General features: G+C 40.8%; 2 protein-coding genes across 4 annotated transcripts in view; one reads left to right on the forward strand and one right to left on the reverse strand.

Moving 5' to 3' along the window:
• fyco1a (FYVE and coiled-coil domain autophagy adaptor 1a) overlaps positions 1–13,626 on the reverse strand; it is a 27,752-nt gene extending 14,126 nt beyond the window's left edge. Inside the window, exons 1-12 of one of the 2 annotated variants that reach the window (XM_083521345.1) lie at positions 13,591–13,626; positions 13,385–13,452; positions 11,673–11,766; positions 10,652–10,758; positions 10,353–10,478; positions 8,915–9,021; positions 7,491–7,634; positions 7,137–7,230; positions 4,089–6,572; positions 3,093–3,185; positions 1,552–1,670; positions 262–429 (exon numbers count right to left, since the gene is read on the reverse strand). In XM_083521345.1, coding sequence (XP_083377471.1) covers positions 262–429; positions 1,552–1,670; positions 3,093–3,185; positions 4,089–6,572; positions 7,137–7,230; positions 7,491–7,634; positions 8,915–9,021; positions 10,353–10,478; positions 10,652–10,758; positions 11,673–11,724 — 3,494 coding nt within the window. In that variant the 5' untranslated portion in view covers positions 11,725–11,766; positions 13,385–13,452; positions 13,591–13,626. Of the gene's footprint in view, positions 1–261; positions 430–1,551; positions 1,671–3,092; positions 3,186–4,088; positions 6,573–7,136; positions 7,231–7,490; positions 7,635–8,914; positions 9,022–10,352; positions 10,479–10,651; positions 10,759–11,672; positions 11,767–13,384; positions 13,489–13,590 lie in introns of both variants that reach the window. The other variant, XM_083521344.1, reaches the window with a different exon arrangement.
• Positions 12,028–17,066, forward strand: LOC310715149 (chemokine XC receptor 1-like). Of its 2 annotated transcripts, XM_083521415.1 has the most exons (3): positions 12,029–12,381; positions 15,116–15,199; positions 15,424–17,066. In XM_083521415.1, exons 2-3 carry the CDS (start codon positions 15,196–15,198, stop codon positions 16,449–16,451), a joined length of 1,032 nt encoding a protein of 343 aa, XP_083377541.1. In that variant the 5' UTR covers positions 12,029–12,381; positions 15,116–15,195; the 3' UTR covers positions 16,452–17,066. The 2 variants fall into 2 exon arrangements, with proteins under 2 accessions (XP_083377540.1, XP_083377541.1); XM_083521414.1 differs by lacking the exon at positions 15,116–15,199 and having other exon boundaries at positions 12,028–12,381.
• Positions 17,067–20,167: the final 3,101 nt, after the last annotated feature.

A 20,167-nucleotide genomic window follows, 5' to 3' on the forward strand; every position in this document is an offset into this window, starting at 1 on the left:
GGAGGTTAAAGTTCTGCACAGGACACTCGAGTTTTTCTATTCCGAACTTCACACACCATGTCCTCATGGGACTCGCTTTTGTACAGAGGGACATCATCATGCTGTGGAAATGTCTGTGTCTTTAAACTTCTGTAGAATCATGTAATTCCAATGTGCGAAGAACTACGGTGTGACGATCACTTACTTTTGCTCATATAGTGTAAAACAGAAAGAAAGAAAAAGGAGAGAGCTGGAAAGGAAATGCAGTGGACTTGAGCTTGCCTGATGAGCTCGATGAGCCGCTCCTCTAGCGTCGTCTTCACGTGGCTGAGGTCTTCGATCTCGGCGGCCATTTTGATTTGCTCGACCTGAGCCTCGGACCCAATCTTTTCCATCTTCTCCTTCAGCTCGTCACGCTCCGTCTGCACTACTGCCAGAGCCTCTTCCACACTAGATGAAGAAAACCAGAAGGACGTAAATGCGAGAACCGAAAAAACACAAACATCATTTAGTCAGAAAACAGAGAAAAGAGATCCTGCTCCGAAACTTGTCTTCTCCATCCTTTTGTCCACATGTCTCCCTTCTGCATAATATCCAAATTTTTTTTTTTTTTTAAGTAGTGCATGAATTTATTCAGGAAGTTCACAAATATCATTTCCTGTTTCATCAGTGTCCTGCTGTGTCAGGATCCTGCTTTTAATTACGACTCGTATAGCTAGCCTGAAACTCAATGCTAATTCTTCTACCTGACAGACAACCGCAAGACGAACCTGCGTGAAATAAATGTTGCGTTTTTCATTTCCTGCCAGCGAAATTAGCGTGAATGACAGTTTACAGAATACCGCAGGTCAAAGCTAGCTTTCTTTCAGAGGAGAAACGCTAAACTTTCCTCAGGTTGTATTAAGACACGACGACGCTAATAGGCTACGCATACATTATTATGCTAGGTAGCACTTCTTAGCCTGGTCGGTAAGGTTTCCAGGAAACCATGGCAACATGTCCCCTAGCTCATGTATATGTAATAGTGTAAAAGGAAATACACTGCTTGGTCAAAAGTTTGTGGACACCTGGCCATGAGATTGTGCTTTCTAAAGAGTCTCCATTTGCAGTCATAATAAGCTCCAGTCTTCTGCAGAAGATGATCCACTAGACTTAGTGTGAGATTAATTCAGCCACCAGGGTGTTAGTAAAGTCAGGTACTAATGTATGTGAGATGAGGAGGCCTGGAGTGCATCTCAAAGGTGTTCAATAGAATCATTAATAGCAACCAATATAAAGCTTATCTTCATGAAGAACCACATATGGATGGAAAGCTCAGGTGTCCTGAGACTTTTGTCCACACAATGTAACGCACTTATAAAAAGATTTGCTGCTATAATTTTAATGTCAGTATGTTCCTGTGTTCCTGAAGCACGGATTTTACTTAGCGATCACAAGAGGCTTCATCCAGCCTGGTGCTGCTTCATCATTATGGAAGTATGAAGTAGGTGTGAGATGGGATTTTGGGGGGAAAAAGGAGAAAAGGGATGGTGGAGAAAATACATTTGAGCTGTTTCTGAGTGTGTGTGTTACCATGTCATTCTCTCTTTCAGCTGCTGGATTTCATCTTCTCCACAGCGAATCAAGCTCTTGGTCTTGGCGATGTGCAAATCTTTCTCTCCCATCAGTAGAGAGCACTCCGAATTCAGCTGCTGCAGAAACACAGACCAAAAAAAACGACGTCTAGATTCTACGTGTCTACAGGGAATGCAGAAGTCGTCCACTTTGTGTTTGTGAAACAGAATTATATGTATACTAGCGGAAAGTACCCGTGCTTCGCTACGGAAGGCAGAACGCTAAGCAACATGGCAATAAGCAGTAAGCACTGAGCAGGACTGGATGATCAGAGATCAGAATGTAACGTCAACAAATAACGTACTACCCCTTTGTAGTACCGATACAGGGCAAACTACTTTGAAAATAATTTTTATCGTGCATCTAACATCTAAAACGAAACAATGTAGTAAGTTTCATTAGGATCCGTAATGTTATTTCGAAGAATTTACAATGCGTGAGAAATCGCGTTTTTCGCGAGTTAGCCGCGATCCAGGGCGAATTTTTCAAAACCCTTTCTTAGTGAGCACCTAAGACCCAAGAGGAAGGTATGTTCCAAATTTCATTGCAATCCGTTCAGTGGTTTTTGAGATTTCGTGATGAGTGAGTGAGTCAGTCAGTGGTATTTGAGCTTTATATATATAGATATCATTTCTATATTATTCCAAACATCATATATAAATATAAATCCATTTAATTGCTTCATGCTGTCCTTTAGGGATAAACTTGCTTCACTATATTATAATATACTATATTGTTTATTTATTAATTATTTTTTTAACTATATTTGCTGTCCCTTTTAACATTCTGACACTTTTACTTCATGGTAATAAATATTTAAGCATTTTGCTTTTTTTATTACATTTTTTTTAATATGTGCAACATCATATTTCTACCCCAGGGCAAAATGAACTGTGTGTCCGGAAGTGCCAATATTTTCGCCACAAGAAGTAGGTGTATTTTACGCAGAATGACGTTTTACGTTTAATGGAAATATAATCGCTTTATAAAAGGAGTCTCCGGTTTCGGTGCTGAAGCAGCATTAACTTAAAATTTACCAAAAAAACCCAAAAACATTTCATTAGATTTTTTATTAAATCATTAATATAATTATTTTTGTATTTATTTTAATTAAAAAAATATTTGATTAACTATTGTGTGGTAAAAAAAATTTTTTTTAATAAAATATTAGAACATTTCTAGTTGTATGTGGCTCCATCACGTCACATCAGCCCTTAGTGAGCTTGAACCGTCTTAACTTCACTTCATCATCAAACCCTGTGACTGGACCTTCCACACACTCCCACCCGCACTCATAATGTCCAACTTATTAGCCCGACAAATGTGCTATGAATCATACCACTTTTGAAATCCAGAACCTCATGAAAGATTTGGTTGTGGCACCTTTAAAATAACTTCAGTCTGGTTTTCTAAAGACCTTCTTTTTCCCCTAAAGAAAAGCTCAGAAGAAATACACGACATCAACAATTTCGAGCATAATACCGAACTCCAAGACAGACCTCTAACTCTGCTGCTTTGACCTCCAGGCTGGACGTCTTCTCGCTTTCAGACTTCAGCTGCGCTTTTAAGCTCTCAAGCTCTTCGTTTAGGCTCTGAGGAGAAAAACACCAAATTACGTTGTTAAACGATGTTGCGCTGACATGAACAGAAAGCACAAAAAGCCAACAAAATCAGAATCAGAATAAAAATGTTTCACTATACGCTACACATGTTCACTCACTGGTCCAAAGAAAGCAGTCGATTGTATCTACTAATGATGATAAGGATTTAAACTACTGTATAAGTGTCTTCTCCCATTAGGGGGCGCCAAAGCGGATCATCCGTCTCAATACCCCCCTGTTCTCTACATCTGTCTCTTTCACACCATCCACCTGCATGTCTTCCCTCACCACATCCATAAACCTCCTCCTTGGTCTTCCTCTTTTCCTCCTTCCTGGCGGCTCCATCCTCAGCATCCTCCTACTGATATACCCCATGTCCCTCCTCTGCACATGTCCAAACCATCTCAATCACATGACAATGGCAATGCCCCTGTACACAAAGCCAGCTTCATGATAATCTGCTTTATATGGGTTGGAGTGGAAGATCTCCTACTTTAGAGCTTAAACCCTATTGAACACCTTTGGGATGAATGTGAACATTGACTGCACTCCAGACCTCCTCACCTACATCAGTACCTGACTTAGTAACACCCTTGTGGCTAAAGGAATCTCCACAAAATCTAGTGGAACATCTCTCCAGAAGAACAGCAAACTGGGACTTAATGTGGAATAGGATGTTTAGAAAGCACACACCACCCTTAGGGTCAGGTGTCCACACACACTTTTTTGTCTATATAGTGTATATGGCGTGTATGAAATGGCAAAATATAATAATATCCCTTTATTAGAAGACGTTTTGATGATACACCATATGCACTTCTGGAAAAAAAAATTGGGGACTTGCTGTTCATGGAGACAGCAGGACCCCGTAACAAGTTCTTTTTCGGTCCTTACCTTGAGGAGGTTTTTGTGCGCCATGTTCTCGGAGCTCATCTGAAACCTCAAGGCTGCCGTCTCCTCACGTGCCACATCTCTCTCGCTCTCCGATTTATCCAGCATCTCCTTCAGCTCCAGCACCGTTCCCGGGAGCTTCTCCGTTTGCACCAGCTTCTCTCGCAGACTGGTGTTCTCCTGCCGTATCGACGCCATGCTGGCGTTCAGGCGATCCATTTGACGCTCACCCTGTTCCTCCAGCTCAAGGATCCGGTTGCTCTGGGCTGCCCAGCGCTCCTGAGCTTCCTCGCGTTCTGCCGTCAGCCTGCAGATGGTCATCCCCAGCTCGGCCATCTCCTTGTTGGCCCCATGGAGTCCCTCTCGGTTCTCGGCGTTCTCCATGACCAGTTGTTCATTTTGGGTCTTTAGCACAGCCAGGTCTTCCTTTGCTCTGGCGAAGTCAGCTGAAATTTTACCAAGCGCAGATCTTTCTGCATGTAGCTCAGATGATAGCTCCTGAAGGTGCTGCTTGGACTGTAAAAGTTCACTGATATGATTTCGGTTCTGCTCCTCTGCTTGCTTTTTGAGTTGTTCTATCAATGTCTGCAGCTCTACTTGAAGCGCCTCTGTGATTTCCAGCTTAGTCTGGATCTTCACTTTCTCCTCCTCGGACAAGAGCAATTTGGCTTTTAAGTCCATCACTTCCCCCTGAAGCCTGGACACTTCTTTAACATTCAGAGCCAGCTGCTCCTCCAGCAGTGCTACTTTCGAGGCCACATCATGGGTTTCCTTGGCACGGCAGGCGCTCATCCCCAGCTGAGCTTTTTCGACTGCGTTCTTCTGGACCACCAATCTTTCAATCATCTCCCTCTGCTTCTCCAAGGCTCGCTCTGCCTCTGCCTTCTCTGCCTCCAGCTCTCCCTCTTGAGCTTCCAGCTCATCAAGCCGTTCTTGAAGCTCCTCACAAAGCCTCTCTCGATCCTCCAGCTGCGAGTGCTGCTCCTTCAGCTGCACTGTGAGGTTCGCTGCATTACAACTTGCCACCTCTAAGCTACTCTTTAGCTCCTTGACCTGTTCTGTGAGTTTCCGCAGTTCGTCCTGTGCAGCTGTAAGAGCACCTTTAGTCTTTAGGTGCTCCTCCCTTTGATCTGCATTTTCCTGCTCCAACCTTAGGATGACGCTTGCCGACTCTTTGACCTGCATGCTTGCTTTTTGGAGCTTCTCGTCAAGGCTGCGGTTCTCCTCACGCATTCGCTGTTCCCTCTCATCCACGGTCACTTTAGCGTCATCAAGCAGACCTCTGAGCTGCTTCTCAGATGCCCTCAGCTCAGCCAGATCAATTTCTAACACAGACTTGCTCTCCATTAGCTCCTTCTTGGTGTCCTCGTTCTTCGTGACAGTCTGGAGAAGCTTGCTGTTCATCTCCGTAAGATTGGCGCACTGCTCCTTGTATTCTTCAATCATCCTGTTTTGATCTTTGATGCTACTCTCAAGTTTTCCCTTACTCTCACTCAAACCATGTTTCTCTCTGACTATCTTTACAGCTTCAGCCTCCAGGTACTGGATCTTCTTCTTACAAACAAGAAGCTCAGTTTCTTTACCCTTGAGTTGCGCCTTTAGGTTCTGCACCTTTCCTTCCAGGCTTTCTTTTAGAGAGCTCAGCTTTTTCTGCAGCACCTCTCTCTCCTCCATTGCCCTTTTCTTCTCTTCGGCAGCCTGCTGCTCCATCGCCTCTAGACAGTGCTGAAGGTCTTGCAGGTCCTTCTGAAGACTGCTGGCTTCCTTCTCTCTCACCAACAGCTCCTCTTGGAGTTTATCCATTGCATTACGCTGTTCTTCAGCCTGCTTCACCAGCTTCGTACCCTTCTCCGTCAAAGTGGCCATTTTGGCTTCTCCATCTCTCAGGACTTGCTGTTTCATTCGGAGTTCCTCTGCCAGACGTTCGGCCTGCAAACTTTTCTCTTCAGCGTGTGCTAGGGCTTCTAATCTGCCTTTCTCTGCTTCCTTCAGTCCATCCAGGAGTTCATGGATCTTTTGGGCTGAATCAAACTGGCTGGCTGTTTTCAACCCTTTCTCTTCAAGGACAACATCCAGTTTAGACATCAGCTTCCCGTTCATTTTTTCCGCAGCAGCTAACTTAGCCTGAACTTCCATATTTGCTGCCTCTTTTGCAGCCTCACGCCTCCGCAGAACCTCCAAATCTTGGGCCAGAGCTTGTTCCCGGTTAGCCAACGCCTCCAGTTTGAATTGAAGCTCCTGGTGGTTGGACTGAGCTGCTAACGAAACGTCCAGCTGCCTTTGCAGTTCAGCCACCACTACACGGAGCTCGGTGGCTTCAATGCCAAGCTGTTGAACGTGCTCGACCAACTCTCGTTGTTTCAGCTCTGACTGATCCAGCTCCAGACGAAGCTCGTCCACAGTGGACATGGCAGAATCAGACAACGGCTCGGCAGATTCATTGAGCAGGCTATGTCCGAACTCCGGACTGCAGGGAAACTCGTTGGCCTGAGAGAGACATAAGGAAGAACAATAAGTTAATACTGAGGTCGGATATACATGTATGGCAAAGATCCTGGAAGAATGACCACATGAGGCTCAAAGTGGGGCTAAAACCAAATCCTAAGCCAATAATACATTTTTGTCCTAATGTCTATGTTCCCAATAATTCCCAAATGCTTTGGGCATTTCCTTGATAGCTGACCACTGCTAATGTCTTTGTAATTAAGTTTTGGGTCTACAGAGGAGACAGTTGTAGTAGTGGGAAGAAGGACCAAATCCAAAGGTTCCGAGTTCAAATCCCAACATTGCCAAGCCGCCACTGCTGGACCCTTTAACAAGAACCTTAACCCTTAACAAGGTGTATAAATGAGATCAATTAAAATGCACATTCCAACTAATGTAAATCTAAAAATCTACTAGAAAGCCAGGGTTAAAAAAAAATAAAAAATCACCAGCCTCAATAATTAATATTATGTTTGGTAACTCCTGCCATCTGGGGGAAACATGTGGTATTATTTATTTACTTTTTTTTTTTTTATGTAAAAAAAAAACAATGTTAATCCATCTTACCTGTGAGTAAGAGCTGGCCAGACTGTTAATGCTGGAGCTGCGGCTCGGTGCTTTCCACATGTGACTTGGAGAGCTGGTCATACCCAGAGTCCTCCTGCAGCACAAAACATCAGCGAGATGCAACATACAGAACATCATGAATGGATTGTTCACTTTTACCAGCCCCACACAAACGCTGTGATGGTCCTAGCAACCACCTCAAGCCATCAGACAAAAAAGTGTATCTTTTACGATACAGTAACCATAGTAACAAAGAACTTTTAGTTTTTTAAACAAGTACTGTAGGATGGACACTAACATAGACGGCAACTATACTCATATGCCATTTTGTACTGAACCATGAGCTCTGCTTACCTCGCAAAAGTGGGCCAGTCCGAATCGAGGTCGTGACCCCGTGACACCACGTCGAACTGGACTTCGTTGAGCTCGTACAGAGAGTTTACAATGTCCATGTTGAGACGTGGGTTCAGAAAGGGACTCCGCGTATAATACCAGTCGCTGCAGATTAAACACACTTCTGTTCACGTGAACCTTCAACAGTGACCAAAAGCTTCTTTAAATTTCAACAAGAGGTCGACCGATCGGATAACCGATTAATCAACCGAAGTTAATTAATTAAATTTATAAATATAATGATAGAATTCATAAATTATAAATACTAAATATAATATGGCGCTCTCCGTGCAGCGTGTTGTCTAACGTGGAACAACCCGGAAAAACTATCTGTATGGGTTTTTGCCAATAGGTGTTGATTAATTGGCTAAACCGATAAATCGGTCAACCTCTAATTTAGAGTAAAAAGAGGTCGAATTACTTAATACTTGTCACATATACTTTACAGCACAGTAAAATAATTTCTTTGTATATCCCAGTGATGTTAGGAAGCTGGGGTCAGAGCGCATGGTCAGTTGTGATACAGCGCCCCTGGAGCATGGAGGGGTAAGAGCTTGGTCAAGAGCCCCAAAATTAGCGATACTGGGGCTTGATCCCCGGACCTTCCCATTAGTAACCCAGTGCCTTTTCCACTGAGTTTTTATATATGAGCTTTTATAGAATACATTTCATCTTTCTGAGAATTAACGCAATACAAATACAAAGATCTTTCACACACTTGTAATATCTTCTATAAAGCTTCATCCCTTTTGAACACCTTTGTGATGAATTTGGGGGAAATGGTAACTTGGTGATCAAGGCATTGAACTTTGTCATCGAAGGTTATGAGTTGAAATCCTAGCCACACTAAGGTCCACTACCTGGGCCCCTGAGCAAGGCCCTTAGCTGCTCAGTTGTATGAATGAGATCAAAGTCACTCTGGATAAGGGCACCAAAAGTTTGTTTAACTGTGTTCTATACAGTGTTTTTTTCCTGTAAAAGCTAATAACCAGGGTTGCCAGATCTCCTGCTATTGAGCTTAAACCCTATTGAAGACCTTTAGGATGAACACACACCCTTGTGGCTGAATAAATCTCACACTAATCTCCACAAAATCTACTGGAAGCCCTTCCCAGAAGAGTAAAGGTTATTATAACTACAAACCAGGACTGAGTGTGGAATGTGCAGAAAGCGCACGATCCTACATGTGCACGCAGTTGTTTACGTGCATGAACGTAGGGAAGTAGAACTCGACATGGGAAGAGAAATTATGAAGATAAAACAATGAAAGTGATCGATTTCATTTACAGGAACACAAAAAATAAACAAAACAAATAAAACTGGAACAAAAAACTTCTGGAACATTTGAGTGTATGAGCAAGTAAACATGAAACATGAGTGTGTACCTGGTGATTTTCTGGTTCAGGAGGCACTGCTGAAGGGTGTCAGCTAATCGCTGGTGCACCAGAGAGTAACGGATAAACGCCCGGCCTTTTCCCAACGACGTCTTTAGCTGAGAGGCAGAGAGAGAGAAAGACAAACAGAGAGACACAGATAGAGAGACAAAGAGACAGAGAGAGAGACAGAGAGTAAGAGAGAGAAAGAGATACAAAGAATGAGAGACATACGTAGAGGGGCAGAGAGAGATAGAGAGACAAAAGACAGAGAGAGAGAGATAGAGATAAAGAGAGACAGAAAAAAAGACAGAGAGAAATAAATATAGACAGGAAGAGACAGACAGAGACAGAGAGAAATAAAGAGAGACAGAGAGAGAGAGAGAGAGAGAGAGAGAGAGAGAGAGAGAGAGAGAGACAGAAAGAGAGATATAGAGAGACAGAGAGAGATATAGAGAGACAGAGAGAGATATAGAGAGACAGAGAGAGAGATAAAGAGACGGAGAGAGAGATAAAGAGACGGAGAGAGATAAATAGAGACAGAGAGAGATATAGAGAGACAGAGAGAGATATAGAGAGACAGAGAGAGAGATATAGAGAGACAGAGAGAGAGATAAAGAGACCGAGAGAGAGATAAAGAGACGGAGAGAGATAAATAGAGACAGAGAAAGATATAGAGAGACAGAGAGAGATATAGAGAGACAGAAAGAGATAAAGAGACAGAGAGAGATAAAGAGAGACAGAGAGAGATAAAGAGAGACAGAAAGAGATAAAGAGACAGAGAGGGATATAGAGAGACAGAGAGAGATAAAGAGAGACAGAGAGGTATAAAGAGGTTAAGAAACACCAGGATTTCTACAAAGAAGTCATGCAACAGTATATTCAACACAAACCGTCCACATGTCCAGAGTCCCACTGACAGACGTGTGGACATCTTTGTTTACAACGTTCAAATGTCTTACTGTGGCCGAGTGTCTCATTGCCGCACTGTACTCGAAGTCTTCTGTAGATCTCCGCAAGTTTTCAGATCTGCGCTTGCTCGCTCATTAGGGTAAAATGATTGGGACCGATTTGTGACGCAAACATTCCGCATCTTTGGGGAGAGTTTCTCCAACTGTAAGGAGTCTCCAGTGTTCAAGTTGGATTATTTTTTCAACAAATTTGTTGTGGTATAAAAGAAATAAAACATCGTAACAACGTCAGAGAAGTAACACTACCCGGTCTGAACGTAGCGTTCTGCATGAGAAGACCTGACATTAAAAGAAATGTTTCTTTGTTGGCGTGGAAATAAGGAAGGAAGGACCGGTATCAGCATTTCACTTTGACATTTGCATTTTGAATAAACCCTGAAACAACAAGGAACTAGAACGAAACAAAGGAAAGTGTTGTCGGAGAGAGAATCCGCGTTCCGTCTTTCGTGTTCGTTGTTGAACGAGTGAACGGGTCGTACCTCAGGAATAGACTTGACAAAGCGAATGCCATCGTTGGCTCCTTTGATTTTGACCAGACAGTCGTTAAAGTAGTCCCAGTAATCTTTCCTCATGCCCAGAAACGAAGACTTTTCCTTCTGGCCAAACTGCAGGAAACAAACAAAACGCTGCATCAACACAAAAACGTCATATTGTCCATATTGTTTATATTAGGTGCTACAACATTTTTCTTTTAAGTAAAAAAACTGGCCCCATTCGCTTCATCTGCTAACGAGGACGTCTACATTTGTTTGCGTGTTCTGCAGCAGAGAACCCGAACCTGAAGCAGGTACTCCAGCTTGTAGGAGAACTTGTGCAGGTTGGTGCTGTCGTCCGTGATCGGCTCTCCATTCTCCTTGTACTCTTTGGTGAGATCTAAAACACAGTCTGTGGACGAAAAATACAGGACAGAATTACTTCAGGACAAAACACGCTTTTATCACTCAACACTGTCACAAAGCAGCTTTGGAGAAATAAATATATTTCAAATTCAACCATCAGTTTGGCACTAATGAGCGAGCCAGATGTGATGGTCCAGGAGGGGAATTGGAATTGGTCATCAAAAGACTAAAAAACACCCTACAGACTGTGGAAGTAAATAACAGATATAAAATGTCAAAAATGTTACATTTGTGCAGCCAGGTTCTAAATGGTCCACGACTTGTTACTGGTCCAAGGTCCTGGTGATTGGGGACCCCCTACTCCCATGGACATGGGAAGAACATTCTAAGAAAGGCTGAACAGTTAAAGTAGTAACCTAGTGGTTAAAATCTAACCGAATCAACAGACCAGAATCACGTCTGCTAGAGCGCAAAGCAACCTGCTCAGAGTTTTACGGGAGGTAAAAGTTCAGTGGTTAAGACATTGGACATTTGCTTGGAAGGACATAAGTTCAAATCCTAGCACCACCAAAGCTGCCACTCCTGGGTCATTGAGCAAGACCTTTAACCCTCAACTACCATAAGAGCTAAATTCCATAAATGTTTAAGAAGTGCCTTCTGACCAATCAGAACCGAGAATTCAACACGTTTAACATGACACGCTTTCGCACGTCGCTCCTTTCCTTAGAGTCTCCACACCGCATTCCGACTCCACCCCCGTCTCTGCTATCAGGAACCAGGCAAAGCAAAAAGACAGCAACTTTGGCTTCTGTCTAAAACGTTTCATCTTTTTGGATTCACTGGATCTTATGATGAGTCTCAAAACAAAGATCACTGCTGCAGACGCAAACATTCACGTCCATAGACAAACTATCCTTCATCTCATCTCATCAACAACACACACCCACACACACACAATACCATGCAGATCTCTGATAATCCTCTGGATCTGGCTCTCCCCAGCTGTCGCCATGGTCCTGCTCACTCCTGGACTCCACGCGTGGTCATGTGTGTTCTGCAAGCGAGGGCAGAGGAATAGTGGGATTTTATTTCAGAAAAAAAATAAATAAATAAAATCTGACACTTTTGACACACTCTTGCTTTTTTTTTTAGTTTTGACCCTTTTTGCAATATTATGGGTTTCTATCATGCATTTTTGTGGTACTTCTTATTATATTATTCAAAATTTACGTTAAAATTAACATTTACGAAGCCTGCATGTTTCTAACTTCTGAAAGGGTGACTTGAAAAATGAATAAATGTGTCAGAACGGATGTGTCAAGGTCAAATTTTGAGCAATTAATAGATCATGGTTTTAAAAAAATGGTGACAGATGAGGTACGAGCTGGAAAATAAAAAAGGTTGGGTGTTGCCTCTGTTGCAGAAGACGGTGTGTATATATAGACTGGGTATAGAGTGTAGAACTGGCTGACTTTGTTTCTATGGAATAACCCCCTGGCGTTTCAACATTTTGCTTGGCATTTTAATTTTGTTCCTGAATTTCGATATTGACTTTTAATTGTCATTTTCCACGACAATAGTCGAATGGAAGACTCGCGATTATTTCAACAAGGGACAAGAAAACTGCATTAATGTGTAATAAACATGCCGCATTTCGGGACGGAAGAAGGTGAGACCTGATTTCTTTTCTTTTTATTATCCCTCAATTAGGAATTCCATCAAATATTTCACACTCGCTTCAACATATGACTTCATCATCTAATTATACAGCAGCAGTATTATTACTATTATTATTATTATTATTATTGTTATAAAGCTGGTTATATTTGGCACAGTAGCCGTACAGAAGTTTTACAGCTTTTATATAAACACACTCCAAAAGCAGAACATGAGTGAGATGAAAATGAGACTTTGGAGACATCATTTCTTCTAACATTCACCTAGACTCAAACACACACACTGCAACAAACACAAACAATCACAGACACACACAACTAACATACACAACATATCACAAACACACACTACAACATACACTCAACTAACACACACACACCAATCGCAAACACACACAACATACACACACTACTGACTCGCACTGCAACAATTACAAACATACACACAATTGCAAACACACACCAACCATAAACACACGCAACACACAAAAATCACACACAACACTCAAACAACAATCACAGACACACACAACAAATCACAAACACGCACTGCAACATACACTCAACTAACACACACACACACCAATCGCAAACACACACAACATACTGTACACACACAACTGACACGGACTGCAACAATTATAAACATACACACAATTGCAAACACACCAACCATGAACACACGCAACAATCATAAACACACAACTAACACACTTCAACAATCATAAACACACACATTTGCAAACACACACAGCAACCATAAACACACAAACACTTACACAAACAACAATTACAAAAACACACACTCCAACAAAAATACACAACAATCAAACACAACAACCACAAACACACAGAAAACACACTCCAACAAACAAACACACACATATTGCTACTATTAAACCCAGCTCGGGATGTGTGTTACAGTGTGTTACAGTGTGTTAGTGTGTGTTGCAGTAGTAGATGTTACACTACACACAGTTTGTAGAAGTTACTGACCCTCTGTCTGAACGCGCGCGCCCGAGTCCTCTGTTTACAGGTGGAAAACTTGCTGGTCCTGTCAAACTCTTTGATTGACAGGTGAAACTTACACACATAAACAACTAACACCAAAAACATTCATCATTTCGGAGTGAAATCTCGCTTTAAACGTGTTTAACTTGTTTTAAAAACTTTTATTCACATTACAAAAGTCTATAAAATACCTTTAAAATACTGAGGTCCGTGTTCCCGGTGTGAAGCCCCGCCCACTAAGAGCCTTTTAGCCAATAGGAAAGGTAGCAAGCGGAGTTGCGCTTGAAAAAACGTCACGTGACAGTGCTTGTGACGTGGTGTTTTTGTTTTCAAACTTGAGCAACACAATAACAATGCCAATAAATAATAATAATAATAATAATAATAATAATAATAATAATAATAATAATAATAATAATCAAGATGAAAAACAAATAAAGCAAACAATATTATTATCAGTATTTTTATTATTATTATTATTATTATTATTATTATTAATTATAATAATAATTAAAATGCATTATTCATGATAAATGAATAAATTACATTAATATATACAATTAATAATAAATTGTAATTAATAAAAACAATAAAAATTTGACAATATTATTTTATACATACAGTGTGTGTGTGTGTGTGTGTGTGTGTGTGTGTGTGTGTGTGTGTGTGTGTGTGTGTGTGTGTGTTAGTGTTACTGTGCAAAAGTTTAGTCCGTGCGATTGCTTTTTACAAATATAATTGTTAATAATAAATTTGCATTAATTAACAAAATAAAATCTAATCAATATGCAGATCCTTTACCTGCAAAACAGCATCAATTCAGTAGGTATCCCTTGTACTTTTTGGTACAGTTTTTGAAGGAACTCGGCAGCCAGGTTATTCCACAAATCCACATGTAACCACAGATCATCTGTGTATATAGCCTGTGTTAAGTCCTTCTATCTCCTCATGTAATCCCAGACAGACTTGATGATGAGATCAGGACTCTGTGGGGGCCAAAACTATTAATTTTAGTTACTCAAAGTGTTTTATTTGCCGTGCTTCATAGCAATTTGCCAATGATTACACTGTTTGCATGTTTCCAGAAAGCAGAATGTGCAAACGCCTCTGTCCTAAACCCAGTGTTGGGAAAAACCACACTGTTTTTAGTTTATTATTTAAACTTTGTGGACACCTGGCTTTAAGACTTTTCAAACATTCCACATTTAGTCCTCAATTGCTGCTATAATAAGCTCCAGTGTTCTGGGAAGATGTTTCACTAGATTTTGAAGTGTGCTTGTGGAGAATTATTGTGCTCATTCAGCCACAAGGATGTCGGGTACTGATGCAGATGAGAAGGCCTGAGGTGCAGTCAGCATTCCTCATTGTTTAATAGGGTTGAGGTCCAAGCTCTAATGAAGGAGAACTTCCACACACTTCCAAACCATGTTAAACATATCGTTATGAATCTGGCTTTGTTGGTCTCCTTGTTAAAGTGAATGGAAAATATCATGCTACCGAGTCCAGAGACATCGATACAATTGCGTGGCTTCGTCTTTTTTTGGGGAAGAACCACATATGGCTGGAAATGTCAGGTGTTTGTGTAGTAGATTATACTTCCTTACTAGTCAATAAAACATCAGATATCCTCCTTTGGGGAGGGACAATAACAGTATAAAAACGAAGTACACTGTAGTTCATGTGACATTTTTCTACCTTTTTCTGATCGACATTAAGAACCATAAAGGAGACACTATATCAATTTTATTTTCAGTCTTTGACCCAAATTGCAGCAATACTGTAACTACAGACACGTCATGGGTAAGTGGATTGATTTGTAATAGTTTGAACTGATCGCGACTTATGTATAATGTTGAGCTGTAACTGAGCAGACCTGAAGCATTGTGCCACAGGTCATGTCATGGTTCTTTTTCAGAACAATAAGTTCCCATTTTTTAGTTGATGAGAAGCTCATAATAACAGATACTGTATAGTTGCAGGACGGGAAGCATACCAGAGATAACGTGTTTTATTTTGCGTTCCAGAAAGCAACATGGAATACTATTCGGACGATTATGAGGATGGATTGTGTCACAAGGAAGAGGTGGCAAAAGTCGGGTCCATCGTGGTGCCGTTATTCTTCGGCATCGTGGTTGTGTTTAGCCTCATTGGTAATATTTTGGTTCTCGTGATTATTGGGCTGTACGAGAACCTAAAATCATTGACCAACATCTTCATACTGAACTTGGCTCTGTCGGACCTGCTGTTCACCTTTGGATTGCCCTTCTGGGCTTGGTACTACATCTGGGGGTGGAATCTCGGAGATGTTGCGTGCAAAGCCGTCAGTTTTTTCTTCTACGCTGGGTTTTACAGCAGCGTGGTGTTCCTGATCCTGATGACCATACAGCGCTACATGGCCGTCGTGCACCCTCTGTCTGACTGGGAAAGAAGACAGGGTTTTGCCCTAATCCCCATCCTCGCTTGGGTGGTCAGCATTACAGTGGCCTTACCAGCCCCCATCTTCAACTCCATTCAGGCTGACCCAGAAAACCCTCAAAAACTTTACTGTGAGTATAATTCCACAGAAGTGTACATCACCATCACGTACACACAGAACGTGTTTTTCATTTTTGCTTTCGTGGTCATGGGTTTTTGCTACATAAGAATCCTACAGACCATCATTAAGACCCGAACAAACAAGAGGCACCGTTCCATCAGGCTCATCCTGTGCATCGTAATCGTGTTCTTTCTCGGTTGGGCTCCTTATAACCTGGTGATGTTCCTGCACACCTTGGTCCATCATCAGGTCGATTATTTCACAGACTGCAAGGTCACGCATCATCTTGACTACGCCGAATACGTCTGCAAGCTGCTGGCGTTTTCTCACTGCTTCCTAAATCCCGTGTTCTATGTTTTCGTCGGTGTGAAATTCAGGAATCATCTGAAGGGGATCCTGCTGAAAGTTTTTCACAGGACAGACAACGTGGACATGCGACAAACACAAGCTGTTCAGTCTCACGGCTCGGTGTGGTCAAACAGCAACAACTGCAAAGCTAATTTCACGACTGTCTGAGCCAGTGAGTGTATAAAAAAAATTATTGGCACACCTGACTTTTCCAGCCATATGTGGATCTTCTCAAAAACTGTTACCACAAATTTAGAGAAACTAAATTTGTTAAGGTCGTCTACGGAAGTGGTAGCATGAAACGTTCCCTTTAATTGGACTGAAGACCCAAACCTGTTCCAGCATGACAATGCCCTTGTGCACAAAGCCAGATCTCTTCTAATGGAACATCTTACCAGAGAAATGGAGGTTATCATCCCAGCAAATGGGGACTAAATGTTTAATTTGATGTTTAAAAAGTACATAGGAATGTTACAGTCAGGTGTCCATAATATATAAATATTATATGTACTTTTCACTTTACAGCACAGTGAAAATCTTTTTTATTTTTTTTATTTTACATATTCCAGAGATGTTAGGAAGTTGGGCTCAGACATAATACAGCACCCCTGGAGCACAGAGGATTAAGGGCCTTGCTCAAGGGCCCCAAGAGCGGTGGCTTGGCGATACCAGGGTTTAAACCCCCAGGCCTTACAAACAGTAACCCAGACCCTTAACCACTGAGCTTCCACTTCCCCTATATATGAATGTGTGTGAGAGAAAGATAACACGTATTTTTTTATTTTTTTTTCTGACATGATACCTGGAGTGATTATATCATTTCATACAACAGGAAATAAAGTCATTAATTAATCTTTCAAAATATTTTGTCTATTTTCTATATATAATATTGTAAAATGTTGTATAATAGATAGATAGATAGATAGATAGATAGATAGATAGATAGATAGATAGATAGATAGATAGATAGATAGATAGATAGATAGATAGATAGATAGATAGATAGAGATAGATAGAGCTAAACACTATCAGAAGCACAGACCTACATTTACAACCTAAATTCTAATATTTGTTCCATGAAATTGTATTAATTTATTCCCATCAGTTTATTCTCTTCATGTCGTAGCGTTTCTCTCGACTGCACTGCTTTCAGTACGTTTATGTGGATGTTTTTGTCCAATCAGATTTCAGTCTCTATGTGCTGCCAAGTCAATCTAATCTGCCCAGAGCCTTCAGAGTCAGTACTGCTGAACTTTTTACCTCAGTCTTTACTAGCAATGGGTCTGTTTCTTTAACCAATCAGATTTCAGATTCTCCTCACAGGCCCGCTCGCTGGCCCAGAATAGCGTCAGCATTTTTCCGTCCTCTGATTGATTGGTAAGAGGAAAACCTTTACAGCCAAGTTCGACTGGCAAAACATGTGTGTAGCTCTGCACACATTAATACACCTGAGTTAGACTGAGGTCTCGGACATACTTAAAAATACAAAAGCTAGACATCGTGAGGAGGTCATCCAACACTGAAGCTAGCTAGCGTGTCTCAGCCCGGGAAAGGGTTTGTTCACCTTATCCAGACCAGTGAATACGAGCGGTACCACTGGATTACAGCCTCTGAGGAGCGCTGCAAATTATGAGTCTGTATCTCTGGTGAGTGGGTTGTATTTTATTTACATTTTGATGTTTTTGTCATATTATTAGACAGATATTGATTCTGAACTGCTCCAGATGATGTAGGTGGTACAGTTGCTGTGGTAGTGTAGAGGTTTGGAGTCTCAACTGAGTTTCTTGCTTTAGTAAAATGGTATTCACCTTCTATTCGCATTGTTATACTGCGTTTCTTTTTATAGTATTGATGGTTTCTATAATTGTGACGTAATAGTGGTGGTATCAAGAGGTGGATTAAGTCAGGTACGTCCCCACTGAAGGCCCAGGTACCAAATGCACGGCCCGCTACAAATATCAAGTAATACAAAAAGAAATAACACTGTGAATGTAAAATGTGATACAATAATTAATACATTTAAACCAAAAGGAATTAAGAAAAGAAGTAACTAATAACAATGTGACACGTGCTAATGTTATATGTGCCACAAAAATAGCATAGTTGTTATTACAGATTATAACTCATTATAACTTCCGAGTTGATTAGACTTCATTGTTCTACATGATTTTTTCTTTAACCCAATTTCACCCCATAATGTAAAACCACACAGGTTTCCACTGCATGTGGGTACCAGAATGTCAACTAGCACTCTGAGCTTTCTGTACTGAACCCTCTTCACCTCCACCACCTCCACTTTCTGCACAAAATTCAAGCCTCACAGGTTGGTTGATGTTTTCATCTGCGAGTTTCGTTCTTTCTCAACGTCGCATTATACTTGTTTTTGTTTTTTCCTAGTATATGTTTTGTTTGGTTTGATTTCCGTTCATTTGATTTTCATGTCTGTCGTCAGAGTTCCTGTAAGAATAAATGTGAATGTTCTCATGAGAATCTTTCTTTCTTTTTTTCTAACCTCAAAAGAGAAAAAACCCCAAAGACAAACGTAACATCAGAAGGAAGCGGTGGGAGCTTTTATTTTTTTGTTAGTGTCATGTCAGGTGAGTGGATTTGAAGGAAACAGAATTTTCTTCACATAACAAGTCAGGACTTATTCACAGCCTTTCCAGGAATCCAGGAACTCTGGATTTGATTTAAAGATTTAGTAAATTAGATCTAAATCACATGAAAAGACTTCTCTCTCAGCATTGTATCATATTATGGGTCAGAACCAGACCAATTGAGAAGGATTATTACTGGGATGTAAAAAAAAAAAAACACAGGTAACATCATTCATTATAGTGGCAAGTGTCCTGTCTGGTCCTGTCTTTAAATCGATAGATTCTTCCTGGGATTGTGGAAAGGAATATCCAGGTGCTGCTTTCCCCCTCTAGTGATTACGAAGGGAACAGAATGTTAATTACGTAGTTGATGATATGTTTTCTATGTTATTTGTATCTTTATTTGCTTATTATTCACATTTTTAATATATTGTTATTAGGTTAAATTTGCCTTATTCAAATAAATCAACGCACAATATCAGGGTTTTCTTGGTAAAAAAAAAAGAATTTTTTTTAATACATTTCTGCTGTACTCACTTTCGATAACTGAAACCAGGAAGATACAAAAGAAACACATGAGAATTGAAACCGTAATATAATACAGAAACTAGAACAAAGTAAAATAATAATTTTTGTATGTTTAACAATATATTTTTTCTTTACAGACAGAAATGAATATATGTATGAATATATGTATGTATTAAGATCCACTGCAGAAGGTTTTTCATAGGACAGACGACGCGGACTTGCAACAAACAAACTGTTCACGGCCTGGTGTGATCAAACAGCAACAACTGTAAAGTTCATGACTCTCTGAGCCAGTCATACAGGGAAAGTGGAAATTTGGAACTACCAGCTGAGCTTTTTCCTGTAAGAACCGTGAATGATTTCACAAGAACCTTTGTTTCCTTCTGTATTTTACTTCTGAACAAAACACATCACATTTCCAGTCCGTTAAATGGGTCAGAGTTACAGAAGTGGCTCAGTGGATGATTTCCAGAGCGTCTGCTAAATGCTGTAAATTTAAAGTGATATCAACCAGTAGGGTCACTAAACTAACCACTGATTTGTTAATAAATACTTCTGGAATAAGTTTAAGTGCACACCATTGCTAGGTTTCATTTTATTTCCAATTTTACATAATACAGTAGATTTGAGAGAACTTGGCTAATCCCCAAGGAGAAGTCTGATGTCACAACAGTCACAAGAGCAACAGGGAGGATAAACACTTGACAAATCATAAGACAGATTAAAAAACTCACATCATACTGCGCTTCAAGTTACGTG

The sequence above is a fragment of the Silurus aristotelis genome, assembly GCF_946808225.1.
Source record: "Silurus aristotelis genome assembly, chromosome: 19".
Taxonomy (NCBI): domain Eukaryota; kingdom Metazoa; phylum Chordata; class Actinopteri; order Siluriformes; family Siluridae; genus Silurus; species Silurus aristotelis.